The 16,348-nt window shown below is 47.9% G+C and overlaps 1 protein-coding gene across 1 annotated transcript in view; it reads left to right on the top strand.

The window, feature by feature from the left end:
- The window catches only part of LOC116989945 (golgin subfamily B member 1-like), a 49,051-nt gene that overhangs the window by 15,469 nt on the left and 17,234 nt on the right, over window positions 1-16,348 (top strand). Inside the window, exons 13-16 of the mRNA XM_033047499.1 lie at window positions 9,642-9,703; window positions 11,478-11,500; window positions 11,599-11,717; window positions 16,170-16,231. Coding sequence (XP_032903390.1) covers window positions 9,642-9,703; window positions 11,478-11,500; window positions 11,599-11,717; window positions 16,170-16,231 — 266 coding nt within the window. The remainder of the gene's footprint in view (window positions 1-9,641; window positions 9,704-11,477; window positions 11,501-11,598; window positions 11,718-16,169; window positions 16,232-16,348) is intronic.

The raw sequence follows: 16,348 nt of genomic DNA, 5'->3' as shown, positions 1-16,348 counted from the left end.
GACCAGTTAGTCTAACGTCGGTAGTGGGGAAACTGCTAGAGTCAGTTATTAAAGATGGGATTGCAGCACATTTGGAAAGTGGTGAAATCATTGGACAAAGTCAGCATGGATTTACGAAAGGTAAATCATGTCTGACGAATCTTATAGAATTTTTCGAGGATGTAACTAGTAGCGTGGATAGGGGAGAACCAGTGGATGTGGTGTATCTGGACTTCCACAAGGCTTTCGACAAGGTCCCACATAAGAGATTAGTATACAAACTTAAAGCACACGGCATTGGGGGTTCAGTATTGACGTGGATAGAGAACTGGATGGCAAACAGGAAGCAAAGAGTAGGAGTAAACGGGTCCATTTCACAATGGCGGGCAGGGACTAGTGGGGTACCGCAAGGCTCAGTGCTGGGACCCCAGCTATTTACAATATATATTAATGATCTGGATGAGGGAATTGAAGGCAATATCTCCAAGTTTGCGGATGACACTAAGCTGGGGGGGCAGTGTTAGCTGTGAGGAGGATGCTAGGAGACTGCAAGGTGACTTGGATAGGCTGGGTGAGTGGGCAAATGTTTGGCAGATGCAGTATAATGTGGATAAATGTGAGGTTATCCATTTTGGTGGCAAAAACAGGAAAGCAGACTATTATCTAAATGGTGGCCGATTAGGAAAAGGGGAGATGCAGCGAGACCTGGGTGTCATGGTACACCAGTCATTGAAAGTAGGCATGCAGGTGCAGCAGGCAGTGTAGAAAGCGAATGGTATGTTAGCTTTCATAGCAAAAGGATTTGAGTATAGGAGCAGGGAGGTTCTACTGCAGTTGTACAGGGTCTTGGTGAGACCACACCTGGAGTATTGCGTACAGTTTTGGTCTCCAAATCTGAAGAAGGACATTATTGCCATAGAGGGAGTGCAGAGAAGGTTCACCAGACTGATTCCTGGGATGTCAGGACTGTCTTATGCAGAAAGACTGGATAGACTTGGTTTATACTCTCTAGAATTTATGAGATTGAGAGGGGATCTTATAGAAACTTACAAAATTATTAAGGGGTTGGACAGGCTAGATGCAGAAAGATTGTTCCCGATGTTGGGGAAGTCCAGGACAAGGGGTCACAGCTTAAGGATAAGGGGGAAATCCTTTAAAACCGAGATGAGAAGAACTTTTTTCACACAGAGAGTGGTGAATCTTTGGAACTCTCTGCCACAGAGGGTAGTTGAGGCCAGTTCATTGGCTATATTTGAGAGGGAGTTAGATGTGGCCCTTGTGGCTAAGGGGATCAGAGGGTATGGAGAGAAGGCAGGTACGGGATACTGAGTTGGATGATCAGCCATGATCATATTGAATGGCGGTGCAAGCTCGAAGGGCCGAATGGCCTACTCCTGCACCTAATTTCTATGTTTCTATGTTTCTGTGTTTCCTGATGGAGTAATGGCCAGAGGATCTGGGGTGACAGAGGAACTGAAGGAGATTCGCATTCAGCAGGAAATGGTGTTGGGTAGACTGATGGGACTGAAGACTGATAAATCCCCAGGGCCTGATGGTCTGCATCCCAGGGTACTTAAGGAAGTGGCTCTAGAAATCGTGGAAGCATTGGTGATCATTTCCCAATGTTCGGAAAATTCAGGATCAGTTCCTGTGGATTGGAGGGCAGCTAATGTTGTCCCACATTTTAAGACAGACGGGAGAGAGAAAACAAGGAATTATAGACCCGTTAGCCTGACATCGGTGGTGGGGAAGTTGCTGGAGTCAATTATAAAAGTTGAAATAGTGGCACATTTGGATAGCAGTAACAGGATAGGTCCGAGTCAGCATGGATTTACGATGGGGAAATCATGCTTGACGAATCATCTGGAATTTTTGAGGATGGTACCAGGATATTGGACAAAGGAGAGACAGTGGATGTAGTGTATCTGGACTTTCAGAAAGCATTTGATAAGGTCCCACATAGGAGATCAGTGGGCAAACTTAGAGCACATGTTAGAGTGCTGACATGGGTGGAAAATTGCTTGGCAGACAGGAAACAAAGGGTAGGAATTAACGGGTTCCTTCCAGAATGGCAAGCAGTCGCCAGTGGGGTACTGCAAGGCTCGGTGCTAGGACCGCTGCTATTTACAATCTACACTAGACTAAGTGGGGCCCGTTGGGTCCCATGTTGACACGGGAGGGCTGGTCCCCCAACGCAATATTCCACCTCTCCACCAATTCCAATATTGCTGGCCTGTGGGAGGGGGGGGGGGGGCTTCTGGAGCGCTACTTTGGGTGTTGTGGGCCGAAGGGACTAGTATGGACTAGTATGGACTGTGGATAGCTCAGAAACTGCCAGAAATTCTACCCAAAACAGGTGAGAGACTCCGTGAGAGAGAAGGGGGGAGGGTGGAGAATCAATTTTAGACATTTTTCATCTTTTTCTGCAGATCACAGCAATGAAGGAGGAAAGTCTATCCTGGCCTGGATCTCACAGGGAGACAATGAAGGGAGGGAGAAAAATACTGGGGTGAGGTTTAATACTTGCAGGGGGGATACTTACTGATGAGCCGAAGGGACTCCTGGGCTAGTATATGCCTGATGGGCCGAAGGGGCTCTTTAAAAAAATTTGAGTGATATCTCAGTGAAAGGCACTTGTTCTGGACTTTTCCTGCCCTGGCATGGGCGTTTTGGGTAAAAGGGCATGGTTTCTCGGCTAAGAGGGTTGTGGAATTCTCTGCCACAGAGGCCGGTGGCCGGTTCTCTGGATGAGAAAGTGAGAGTTAGATAGAGGTCTTATCGTTAGCGGAGTCATGGGGATATGGGGAGAAGTCAGGAACGGGGTATTGATTGTGGATGATCAGCCATGATCACATTGAATGGCGGTGCTGGCTCGAAGGGCCGAATGGCCTACTCCTGCACATATTGTTTACTGAAACAATCGCCCTTCCCGCGGTTCAGCAGCAGCCGCGGGCGGCGGGTCCTCCTGAGCTCCGGGCTCCATTCCAAGCCCGCGGACGCCATCGGCTACTTCGTCTATCCACTACCCCTGTTTGCGCATCGGAAATTGAATATTCCTTCCAAGATCGAGTGCGTACAGCAACATCCCGCTTACATTTACACAATGTCCTCGCATCTCTTTTAGGAGACCACAAAGTGCTTTATTTACGCAAATCTCTTTAAAGTGCAGTCACGAACTGCAACAGAAATGCAGGAGTCAATTTGCTGACAAGGACATTCACAAACAGATTTTAAAACTAAACTCTAAATTCCAAACAGTTTTTGGTTTATTTCATTTAAGCACTGTGTTTCTCCAGCATTTGTGTCTACCTCCGAGCTGTCTAAATGTTTGCGCGGCGCAAGGTCCCCACCTGCTGGTAAAACCCGATACTGCGGAATCGGCCGATATATGAACCCATTGCCCGCGGGGATGGTGAATCTGGGACAGAGAGAATGAACAGATTGCGATGCTGGAGGCCAGCATCGACGTGGGAGCAGCGGCGGTGACTGAGACACAATCCGGCATGACGAGAGAAACGAACAGGAGAGACCTCAAGAGCTACCTGGTTGTCTAACTTGAGTAATACATTGTGCTATTATTTACATTGTTTTATCATCAACTTCACGAGTTAATACAATACTGTTCTTAATAAACAAAACGTAACCTTCTTAGTAAGGAATTAATGTAAGTCGGTGATCAATGTATCAGGGTGTAGATGTCGCTGCAAGACCAGCATTTATTGCACATCACTAATTGCCCTCTGAGTAGATCACTCGGACAATTCCAAGGACATTTGATCTTCAACCACTTTGAACGAGTTGGATCTTAAACAAAATAAGAGTGTTGCGGTGATTGTATTTCAACAGTTTATTTATTTCTAGCATTTGTGGTGATAAACTGTATTTACGGTGGGGGGGAAATATTTAAAATTGTGTCCCTGGATTGTGCCACTGATTACAATCAAGTCAAACTCCAGTACAATAGATAGGGAAAAGGAACAGTTCCACTGGGCAGCGTATAGTTCTCAGTATTGCAGCGTCACAACCCGCTAACATTTATACAATGTCCTCGCATCTTTTTTCGGAGACCACAGAGTGCTTTACCTGCGTAAATCACATTGAAGTGCAGCCAGTAATGGCAACGGGAATCCAGAACCTCATCAATCAAGGCCCAGAGTACAACATCAGGACATAGTCACAAATGCTGGAGTAACTCAGCGGGATCAGGGCAACGGAACAGAAATTACTTTTGTGAAAATATAAAGACTGAAACAATCTCCCTTCCCGCGGGTTCAGCAGCAGCCGCGGGCGGCGGGTCCTGAGCTCCGGGTCGACTCATTGTATTTACATCGTGTTTGCAGCATTTGCTCTCCACACAGATTTGTTTTCTTCGGAACGGATCTTTGGAAGAATGGGTTCAAACCAAATTCCCGGTCCCAGGTGGGAGCCCGTTGTGCTCAGGCTCTGCCTGTCTCTCTGTAGGATATGTAGATCATTCCTTGTTTCAGTCGCCGCCAGACCTCTCCCTCACCTCTCTCTCAGATAGTTGTCCTTCCACTACCCCTGTGTAAATTCTGTAAAGGTTTGATCTTTTTTACGCATGATTTAAAATACAAGAAGCCAAACGTCCATCAAGTCTGAGGATCACGAGTCGAACCGTAAAACATCCAGTTTTTAAGAAGGAACGGCAGATGCTGGAAAATGGAAGGTAGACAAAAGTGCTGGAGAAACTCAGCTGGTTCAGCAGCATCTATGGAGCGAAGGAAATAGGGAACGTTTCGCTTCATAGATGCTGTTGGAACCGCTGAGTTTCTCCAGCACTCTTGTCTACCGTAAAACATCCATGTTCCTCCACAACCCACCTCCTCCAACCACGGCACTCACCCTCATCACCCACCCCCACCTGTCTCCAGTCCCAAACTGGTTTAGGTTCATCATTGTCACGTGTACAACGGTTTTGATTTGCAACTATCCAGTCAAATTAGATAATACCAAAGATAAATGCAATCAAGTCAAACTCCAGTACAATAGATAGGGTAAAGGGACAGTTCCACTGTGCAATGTATAGTTTTCAGCATTGCAGCGTCACAACTCGCTAACATTTATACAATGTCCTCGCATCTCTTTTCGGAGATCACAGAGTGCTTTACCTGCGTAAATCACACAATGGACACACGGAGAACCCTGTCCAAGGTCAACCCGTGGAAAGCAGTCGGACCCGACCACATCCCAGGACGTGCGCTCAAGGAATGTGCGGATGAGTTAGCAGATGTGCTAACAGACATCTTCAACACCTCCCTTAGTCAAGCCATTGTCCCCACATGCCTCAAAACTTCCACAATAATCCTAATAGCAAAGAAATCAGTTGGGGCCTGCCTAAATGACTACCGCCCTGTCGCCCTGACCACCATAGTAATGAAGTGCTTTGAACGCCTGGTGAAACCTCATATTACTGCCAGCCTCCCCTCATCGTTAGACCCCCTCCAGTTCGCCTATCGCCCCAACCGTTCTACAGAAGATGCCATCTCTACCACGCTGCACACAGTACTCAATCATCTGGAAAACAAAAATACCTACGCCAGAATCCTGTACATAGACTTCACCTCAGCCTTTAACACCATCATCCCACCGAGACTTGTGGAGAAACTAACCCTGCTGGGCCTCAACACCACCCTGTGTCACTGGATCTTGGACTTTCTGACAGAGAGACCGCAGTCAGTCCGTGTTGGCAAGAACACCTCAGGCTCGATCACGCTGAGCACCGGCTCCCCTCAAGGCTGTGTGCTCTGCCCGCTGTTGTTCACACTGCTCACACATGACTGTGCTGCTAGATTCAGGGACAATAAGATCATAAAATTCGCGGATGACACCACAGTGGTGGGACTCATCAGCGGAGAGGATGAAACAATGTACAGGGAGGAAGTGAAACAACTAGTGGACTGGTGCGGCAACAACAATTTAGCATTAAATGTCGACAAAACAAAGGAGATGATTGTCGACTTCAGGAGGTCGCAGCCAAAACACACACCCCTCAACATCAGTGGCACCATGGTGGAGAGAGTGGAGAGCATAAAGTTCCTCGGAGTGCAAATTACAGACAGTCTCACCTGGTCAGTGACTGCACACCCTGAGGAAACTCAAACAGGCCTCAATCCCCACCAACATCCTCAGGACTATCTACAGGGGCACGGTGGAGTCTGTACTCACGTACTGCATAAACACGTGGTACTCTAACTGTAACTGCTCAGACAGGAAGTCTCTGCAGAGGGTAGTGAGGGGAGCAGAGAGGATCATTGATGTCTCCCTACCCTCGGTACAAGAACTGTACCAGAGCCGTTGTCTGAAAAAAAGCTCTGAGAATAGCTAAGGACAAACTGCACCCCCTCCACACACATCTGGGTCTCCTGCCATCAGGCAAGAGATACCGTGGCATCAAAGCCCGGACTACCAGACTGCTAAACAACTTCCTGCCACAGGCTGTGAGGCTGCTAAACAGTCACTCTGTACTCACAGTCACCTGATTCTACGGCTTTGCACGGACACTTTCATAACTGGCACTGGCCACTCAAATTAGCTGCCCTGGACATATTAATGACTGTTTATACTGTATTTTAATGTTGCTATTGTTACCTGCTTTTAACTATTTATACTGTTTCATCAGGGGCTGGATTGTTTTTACTGTTATTATGTATGAAATGTTTACGTTGTGCGATGCTCCGGTATTCCCTGGGAAACGTCTTCTCATTTTGCACTGTACAACTGCTGCTTTGCAAGATGACAAGAAAGGTTGATTGATTGAAGTGCAGCCAGTAATGGCAACGGGAATCCAGAACTTCATGAATGAAGGCACAGAGTACAACATCAGGACATAGTCACAAAAAGCTGGAGTAACTCAGCGGGCCAGGCAGCATCTCTCGACAGAAGGAATGGGTGACGTTTCGGGTCGAGACCCTTCTTCAGACCGAGAGTCAGGGGAAAGGGAAGCGAGAGATATCGATGATGATATAATGAGATCTAGAAAAAAATGTGTGAAAGAGTTCGAAGAAAGGTCTCGACCGGAAACGTCACCCATTCCTTCTCTCCAGAGACGCTGCCTGTCCTGCTGAGATACTCCAGCATTTTGTAACTGTCTTCGATTTAAACCAGCATCTGCAGTTCCTTCCTACATCATCAGGAGGTTATGTTGAATCGGTATAAAATACAGGTTTGGACCCAACTGGTGCATCAAGCCTATTTCTGGTCACCAAACTTAATGAATGAAGCGAGGATCATCGGGAGGGCGCAGGAGATATTCACTGGAATGGTTTCAAGGATGAGGAGATTCGGGTCGAGGGTGAGGCCGGAGAAGCGGGTGCAGGTTCTCTGTGGAGAAGGGAATTTCAAAGCTTTCACAGAGGGTTCAAGCTCGGGTCCGGTGTGGAGAGGGGGAATGGGGGGGAGGGGGTCGGGGTCATTCCCATGTGAGCGAGGTTCAAATGGGCACAGATTTGAGAGAGAGAAGCAACAAGTGGAATATGGCTCAGAGTGTAGGAAGAATTGCAGATGCTGGTTTAAACCGAAGATAGACACAAATTGCTGGAGTAACTCAGCGGGACAGGCAGCATCTCTGGAGAGAGGAAATGAGTAACGTTTCTGGTCGAGACGGTCTCCAGCATTTTGTGCCTATCGGGAAATACGGCTTTTGCGGTTAGTTTATTGTCACGTGTTTCGTAGGTACAGTGAAATACTGTTGTTGCGCGCTACCCAGTCAGCAGAAAGACAATACATGATTACAGTGGACAGATACTCGATGATGGAATAACGTTTAGTCCAAGGTTAAACCAGCAAAGTCCGATCATAGTTAAAGTGAGAAATGTTGAGGAGGGAGTAGAGATTTAAGAGTGTGGGGCGATTGTAATATGTGATTGTAGATCTGTGTCGCACGCAAATAGACGCCTTGGTTGGGCGCCATCTCGGAAGCATTAGCGGCAAGAATGACCTGCAGGGGCGGGAGGAAATGCTGCCAATTGGGCTTTCGAATCTGAGTGTTCCGTGTTCCACACTCACTGATTCCACGGTGGCGCAGCGGTAGAGTTGCTGCCTTGCAGCGCCAGAGACCCGGGTTCAATCCCGACTACGGGTGCTGTCTGTACGGAGTTTGTACGTTCTCCCGGAGACCGCGTGGGTTTTCTCCGAAATCTTCGGTTTCCTCCCACATTCTAAATACGTACAGGTATGTAGGTTAATTGGCTTGGCGGATGTGGACATTTGTTCCTTGTGTGTACAGGATAGTGTTAATGTGCGGGGATCGCTGGTCGGTGCGGACTCGGTGGGCCGAAGGGCCTGGTTTCGCGATGTATCTAGAAAGTAAACTAAACTAAAATAAACTGATCAGCAGACAAAATGAACCTTTGCAAACTGAAATGAATGTTAGAGGGTCATATAATATCCATTAAACAATACACGCAAACATAGATTGCCCCGAAGACTGCTGCATGAGAGACAGGTGCACTGTTGTGGAATAAAATAAGTGCGGAGGGAGGTCTCCGTCCATCCTGATCCCGGGCTGTGAACGGAGATGCGGGCGGCGGGTTCCACTGCCCAACAGGTGCAACGTCTCCTCAGGTTACACCAGAGGCTTCCTTAGCGCCGGGACCCGCCCCTTTCTGTCCTGCCTTAGTCTTTCTCGTCCATATTCAGGCCAGTTTAATGTCCAATCTACTCCTCCCTCGTGTGAGATGAGTTGGAAGCGGCCAGGACATCTTCACACTGAACACTTGCAGCCAAATAGCACTAATTGCCCGGGACGGCAGCGGGCGCAGCGACACGGTACTGCAGGGGTTGGGTTTAATGTAGTTTAGAGATACAGCGCGCAAACAGGCCCTTCGGCCCACCGGGTCCGCGCCGACCAGCGATCCCCGGACATTAACCATATCCTACACCAACTAGGGACATTTTTTACATTTACCAAGCCTTGGAGTGTGTGAGGAAACCGATGATCTCGGAGAAAACCCACGGGGAGAACGTACAAACTCCGTACAGGCAGCACCAGTAGTCAGGATCGAACCCGCGTCTCTGGCGCCACCGTGTGACGGTCACGTGACCTTTCACGTCATTCAGCAGATCCACGTCAGTGAATTCATTTTGAACCAGGAAGTGGAGGATTAAAATGGCTTCGAAACACCAGGTCGAGCGTTGGACCGAGGAGGTAGTTTGTCCCATCTGCCTGGATTTCTTCACCAATCCGGTTATATTGGAGTGTGGGCACAACTTCTGCCGGTCCTGTATCACACAGAGTTGGGACATGGAGGCGAAAAACTCCTGCCCGGAATGTAGAGAGGAGTTTGCTGACCGCACCTTCAGGGTGAATCGGGCCTTGGCGAGAATGTCTGAGAAAGCTCGAACACTGAGCCTGAATCTCAAAGAGAAGGAAAGTAAACATCACTGCGAGAAACATCAGGAAGAGCTGAAGCTGTTTTGTGAAAATGACAAGCAACTGATCTGTGTGTTTTGTGCAACTGTGCGGGAACACAGGAATCACAGTTTCATGCCGGTAGATGAAGCAATTGAATTCTACAAGGTAAAACCAAATCATATTTGATCACATCATTGTGTAATCTTTTCTTTATTGTCTGACATTTCTCTTGTCTGATCTGAAACCCAACCCCAGGATCACGTGAAATATTCTTTCAAATCTCTCACAGAAAAGGAATCAGAGATCGAGCTGATGGAGCAGCAACAGAAAGAGAGCATTTCTGGAGTTCAGGTGAGGCTTTGTACTATCGATTTCATTATTTTGTGCAGTTTTGATCCCTGTTATGACTGTAATAATGGGCACCTCTATAGAGCTCAGTGGTCGAGGACCCGAGATCTTGGGAGCGGTTGGGCAGCCAAGGACTTTACTCCCTGGCGTCTGAAGAATGATCTATTGCAGGTGTATAATTTCATGAAACGAAATGTCAGGGTGAATACTCAGTCTTTTACATTAAGTGGGGCGTCGAGCATGCGAGGGCATAGGTTTAAGGTGAGAGGGTACAGATTTAATATGAACATTAAGGGAAACTTTGATAGTGGTTATATGGAACGAGCTGCCAGGAGAGGATGTTGATTCAGGAATCATAACAACATTTGAAAGATATTTGAACAAATTCGTGAAGAGAAATTTTTAGAACCAGGTGACCAAAGACGGACAAGTGGAAACTGCGCAGATGGGACGTGTTGGTGGGTATCCAACACCCCTTGCTATATGACCCTATGAAGACTGTTATTCTGAGTGGTGATGCTGTCTGCTAGTTCTGGGGACCTGGTTCTGTCCACTGAGGGTTAATGGACACATGAAATGGAATAGGTTGCAGGGAATTGTACTGGGGAAATGGGAATGATGTGCTTGTACATTAATTTCACCAAATATTTCAGAATTATCAAGACCTTTTCTCAATTCTCAATCAAGAATTGCCAAGGTAATGGAAGCTACGGATTAAATACATGTAAATGGGATTAGTATAGATACATAAAGAGCCCAGCATGGACATGTTGGGCCGAATGGCATATTTCTGCACTTCAGGACTCAATATTAATTGGTCAAATGTCACCTTCCATTTCACGAGCAAACACAGCAGACAGACATAATATATTGATTCTCATCTTTCATCTGATAGGAAGAGTCACGCAACCTTCAGTCACAGACCACATCCCAGTTTGCTGAACTGCACCAGATTCTCACTGAGAAAGAGCAGTGGTTACTCGGAGATATCCGGGAAGAAGAGGCGAAGATTGTAAAAAAAATGGAAAAAAATCTTCAAAAGATTCAAGAGAATTTAAATTCCATTCAGGAGGAACTCTCAAAGTTACAGGAACAGATAGACCACAAGGACGGCGTGATATTTCTGAAGGTGAGGGGTTACACTACAGTTTGGCGAATTGGAAGTGCACAGTGGTGGGTTAAATTTCTGAAATAAATGCTGCATTTACCAGTAATTCAGTACTGGGTCAATGTTCCATCTGTTCCATCCACTCACCACATCCGACAATAATGCTCCAAATTCCAGGAATCCTCATGCATTTATCCCACGTCAACTTAAACGTATCTGCAATATTGTCTTCAGGCCACCCTGTGATTTACACGTTCCGTTTACTGCACTTCTTGTGGAATTTATTAAAGGCCATCACACATTCCAGGCTTTATTTTTCTTTTCCCCACAAGTCGTGATAATATTTCCAACCCCCACCCATTTAAATCCAGCAGTGACCTTAAAATATTCCATCCCATTATCTCTGACATTTTCTCCAGATAAAATCCCTTGACCTGCCCGGTCTTACTCGTAAGTTGCATACTCCCAGTTATTTTCATCGATATTCCTAATGCTTTGCCCCGTGTTCGATGTCTCTACGACAATATCCACTTTCAATCTTTGTGACAGCGGCAAATAGTTGGGAAATGGGAATGATCATGAGGGAGATTCCTGCAATTTGGTGAAATACCCGCCGTCGGGATCATGGTCCATCTCAGTCTATTGAGATTTGTGTTTTATTTATTTCAGGAAGAAGCTGGTCGCAAGAGGAGGTAGGACATGCTTTTGACTGAAATTATGCACGTTTTTATAGTACAGCTCGAATAAACAGCTGATGCCCAGTTTCCAACCAGGTGTTAAACATTTGCAGGGTTCGTGATGAAACCTACACGATGGGTGTGGTAGAAGGTGCGTTACCCATTGAAAAGTTTGATCTCACTTTTTTCCACAACATGGCATTGAGAGAAACATCTGATATCATCAAACGAGGTAAAACTGATACCTCTTACAAATGTTTGTCTGACGAAAACTGCGTCCTCCAGTATTGATATCCCTGCATGATAATAAGGTTTCGATGATCTAGCCTATACCTTGTTGCACACTTTGGCAGACTTCCTCGCTACCCACATTTCCCATTTTCCATAAACGTACTTTTCACACCTCCTACATTCACATCCAAGCCAGGAAAATATAACATAAACAGCAAAGGTTGCAGCACCGATCTCTGCTGCACACCGCCAGTCACAGACCTCCAAGTAGAACATCCTTCTACCGCTACCTTCCACCTCCAACCACCAAGCCAATTTTGGAACCATTTCACAACTCGTCTTGGATCCCACCTGCTTTTGCTTTCTGGACCAGCCTTACATGCAAAACATTGTCAGGTCGCTCAGTGAAGTACATATATTGGTTCACAATGAGATCAGAGTATTCCTGGATGTACAGACGCAACAAATCCACTCTCCAGTAAAGAAAGCAAGTAAACAGTAGCAAATTGTCTCGCCCCTCCAGTCCACTCCCGCTCAATATGTTCACGGCAACTCCACCCCACATCTCTACATCCTTTTTAACAACCTCTGATTATCACTCACATCCATCTCCTCATCTACCAATCTGTCTCTCCCTCGCCATCTACTGGCAAGATGGCGAGTACCCGCCTTATTTCTCCATCTCCACCCGCAATCACTCGTTCATCCTCACTTTACGCATTCGTTTTCCCCGTCCGCACGCCCCCGCCCCCTCCCGTTCCCGATAACCCGCGGAATTTCCCCTCTTGCCCCGATTAGAATCCCCGGCAAAAATGTATGTTGTCCACCCGATGTTGTTGCGTTGAAATCCCGGGCACGGTTTCAGTTGCCGCCCGCTTTGGCATGAGGCCGGATGGCTTCTCCCCGGTCCCGGGGCCGCGCTCCCCGAGTCTCCCCCCGACCTCCCGGGGACTCTCTGATTCACTGCTTCTCCCCCCAGTCTCCGTCACCCTGGATGTGGAAACAGCGAATCCGTGGCTCGAGGTGTCTGAGGATCGGAACAGCGTGAGATGTACCGAGGCCGAGAGGAGTCTCCCTGACACCGGGAAGAGGTTTACATACTGGCCGTGTGTGCTGGGATCGGAGGGATTCACATCGGGGAGACATTACTGGGAGGTGGAGGTGGAGGTGGCGGGTAGTCAGTGGTGGAGTCTGGGAGTCGCTGCAGAGTCTGTGAATAGGAATGGAGTTGACGACCTGACCCCGGAGACTGGAGTCTGGAGCATCGGGCGGCGGGATGACGAGTTTGATGCATTCACCTCCCCTCCATCCCCTCTCCCCGCCCGTCCCATCCCCGGGAAGGTGGGAGTTTATCTCAGTTACGAGTCCGGGACAGTTTCGTTTTACGACGCGGACACCAAGTCCCATCTCCACACCTTCACTGGGAATAAATTCACGGAGAAACTTTATCCTTTGTTCGAGACTTATGAAACCCAGTGGATGAGAATCTGCTCCGGTTCCGCTCCGGGTGTGTAAAAGGGTCGGGTCCCAGGACCGGCGTCAGGAGCGGGTCTCAGGGGCTGTGGGGCAGAAACCCGGTGGACAACAGGTCGGCGCTGAACGGCCCCCATTTAATCCCCTAATTCCGTGTCGTGAAACCCCAGTGAGCGCGGAAATAAAACCAGGGGGAATGTAAATGTGGGAAGAGTGAAATAAACAGCAACTGAAATCAGATCTGTCTGTCGATCCGTTCATTGTAACGCGTTAACCGCGTCCGGCAATGGAATAGAAATTACTTTTGTGTAAATATAAAGATTGAAACAATCTCCCTTCCCGCGGGTTCAGCAGCAGCCGCGGGCGGCGGGTCCTGAGCTCCGGGCTCCCCCGGGTTCTAAAGTCGACTGATTCGAATAATTAAAAGCGTGTTTGCAACATTTGCTCTCCACACAACAGATTAGTTTTCTTCGGTACGGCTCTTTTGGAAGAATGGGCCCAAACCAAATTCCCGGTTCCAGGTGGGAGCCCGTTGTACTCAGGCTCTGCCTGCCTCTCTGTAGGATACGTAGAACATTCCTTGTTTCAGTCGCCGCCAGACCTCTCCCTCACCTCTCTCTCAGATAGTTGTCCTTCCACGACCCCTGTGTAAATTCTGTAAAGGTTTGATATTTTTTACGCACGATTTAAAATACAAGAAGCCACTCGTCCATGAAGTCTGAGGACCACGAGTCGAACCGTAAAACATCCAGTTTCTAAGAAGAAACTGCAGATGCTGGAAAGTGGAAGGTAGACAAAAGTGCTGGAGAAACTCAGCGGGTTCAGCAGCATCTATGGAGCGAAGGAAATAGGGAACGTTTCGGGCCGAGACGTTGCCTATTTCCTTCGCTCCATAGATGCTGCGGCGCCCGCTGAGTTTCTCCAGCACTTTTGTCTACCGTAAAACATCCATGTTCCCCGACAACCCGACCCCCCTCCAACCCCCGGCACTCACCCTAACCAAGTCAAGTCAAGTTTATTCGTCACATACACATACGAGATGTGCAGTGAAATGAAAAGTTGCAATGCTCGCGGACTTTGTGCAAAAAGACAAACAAACAAACTACAAACCGAATGGAACATAATCACATATTCTTTTACATATTAAATATTGTGGGCGAAAGGAAAAAGGGAGAAAAAACTGCAATTTAAATAAAAAATTGGTCCAGTAAAGTTAGTCCCTGATGAGATAGGCGTTTACAGTCCTAATGGCCTCTGGGGAGAAACTCCTTCTCAACCTCTCCGTTCTCACAGCATGGCAACGGAGGCGTTTGCCTGAACGTAACAGCTGGAACAGTCCGTTGCAGGGGTGGAAGGGGTCTGGAGTTGCACCTCTGGAGAAGCGGGCGCAGGTTCTCTGTGGAAAAGTGCATTTGAAAGCTTTCACAGAAGGTTCATGTCCGGGTCCGGTGTGGAGAGGGTGAATGGGGGGGGTATTTCCCATGTGTGCGAGGTTCAAATGGGCACAGATTTGAGAGAGAGAAGAAACAAGTGGAATATGGCTCGGAGTGTAGGATGGAATTACAGAATTTAAACCGAAGATAGGCACAACATGTTGGAGTAACTCAGCGGGACGCACGCAAATAGACGCCTTGGTTGGGAGCCATCTCGGAAGCATCAGCTTCAGACAGACAAAGTAAACCTTTGCAAACTGCAATGAATGTTAGAGGGTCATATAATATCCTTTAAACAATACACGCAAACATAGATTGCCCCGAAGACTGCTGCATGAGAGACAGGTGCACTGTTGTGGAATAAAATAAGGGCGGAGGGAGGTCTCCGTCCATCCTGATCCCGGGCTGTGAACGTAGATGCGGGCGGCGGGTTCCACTGCCCAACAGGTGCAACGTCTCCTCAGGTTACACCCGAGGCTTCCTTAGCGCCGGGCCCCGTCCCTGTCTGTCCTGCCTTAGTCTTTCACGTCCATGTTCAGGCCAGTTTAATGTCCAATCTACCCCTCCCTCGTGTGAGATGAGTTGGAAGCGGCCAGGACATCTTCACACGGAACACTTGCAGCCAGATAGCACTCATTGCCCGGGACGGCAGCGGGCGCAGCGACACGGTACTGTTGAGTTTCGAGACACAGTCCCTTCGGCCCACCGGGTCCTCGCCGACCAGCGATCCGCGCACATTAACACTATGCTACACCCACTAGGGACATTTTGTTCTTTTGCCAAGCCTCTGAAGAGCCCAAGATTTCGGAGAAACCCCACGCAGGTCACGGGGAGAACGTACAAACTCTGTACAGACAGCGCCCGTTGTCAGGATCGAACTCGGTTCTCTCCGCTGTAAGGCAGCAACTCTACCGCTGCGCCACAGTGACGGTCACATGACCATGACCATTTTCTGCAGATCCACGTCAGTGAATACATTTTGAACCAGGGAGAGCTGCAGATAAAATGGCTGCAAAAGACCCGGTCGAGAATTGGACCGAGGAGGTAGTTTGTTCCATCTGCCTGGATTTCTTCACCGATCCGGTGTCACTGGAGTGCGGGCACAACTTCTGCCGCTCCTGCATCACACAGAGTTGGGACAGCGAGCGGAGAAACTGCTGCCCGGAATGTAGAGAGGAATTTGCTGACCGCACCCTCAGGGTTAGTTGGGCCTTGGCGAAACTGTCTGAGAAAGCTCGAACACTGAGCCTGAATCTCAAAGCGAAGGAAAGTAAACTTCAGTGCGAGGAGCATCAGGAAGAACTGAAGCTGTTTTGTGAAACGGACAAGAAGCTGATCTGTGCGATTTGTGCAGCTGGGCGGGATCACAAGTCTCACAGCTTCATGCCGGTAGATGAAGCTGTTAAAATCTACAAGGTAAAAGCAAACCGATTCTGATCACTTCATTGTGTCTAGTGTCGTGTCGTGTTGATTTTCTGACATTTTTATTCTCTGATCTGAAACCTAACCCCAGGCTCAGGTGAAATCTGCCTTCGAATCTCTCACAGAAAAGGAATCAGAGATCCATGAAATGGAGCAAAAACAGACATGGACCATTTCTGTTGTTCAGGTTTGTGCTATCGATTTAATGTTCTTGTGTAGATTTGATCCCTGTGAAGTGTGCAATAATTTGGCACCTCTATAGAGCTCAGTAGTCGAGGGCCAGAACACTTGGGAGAGGTTGAGC

This window comes from Amblyraja radiata, chromosome 30, assembly GCF_010909765.2.
Source record: "Amblyraja radiata isolate CabotCenter1 chromosome 30, sAmbRad1.1.pri, whole genome shotgun sequence".
Classification (NCBI taxonomy): Eukaryota; Metazoa; Chordata; class Chondrichthyes; order Rajiformes; family Rajidae; genus Amblyraja; species Amblyraja radiata.
Note: the sequence above shows the minus strand (reverse complement) of the source record. Positions and strands in the feature narration are given on the sequence as shown.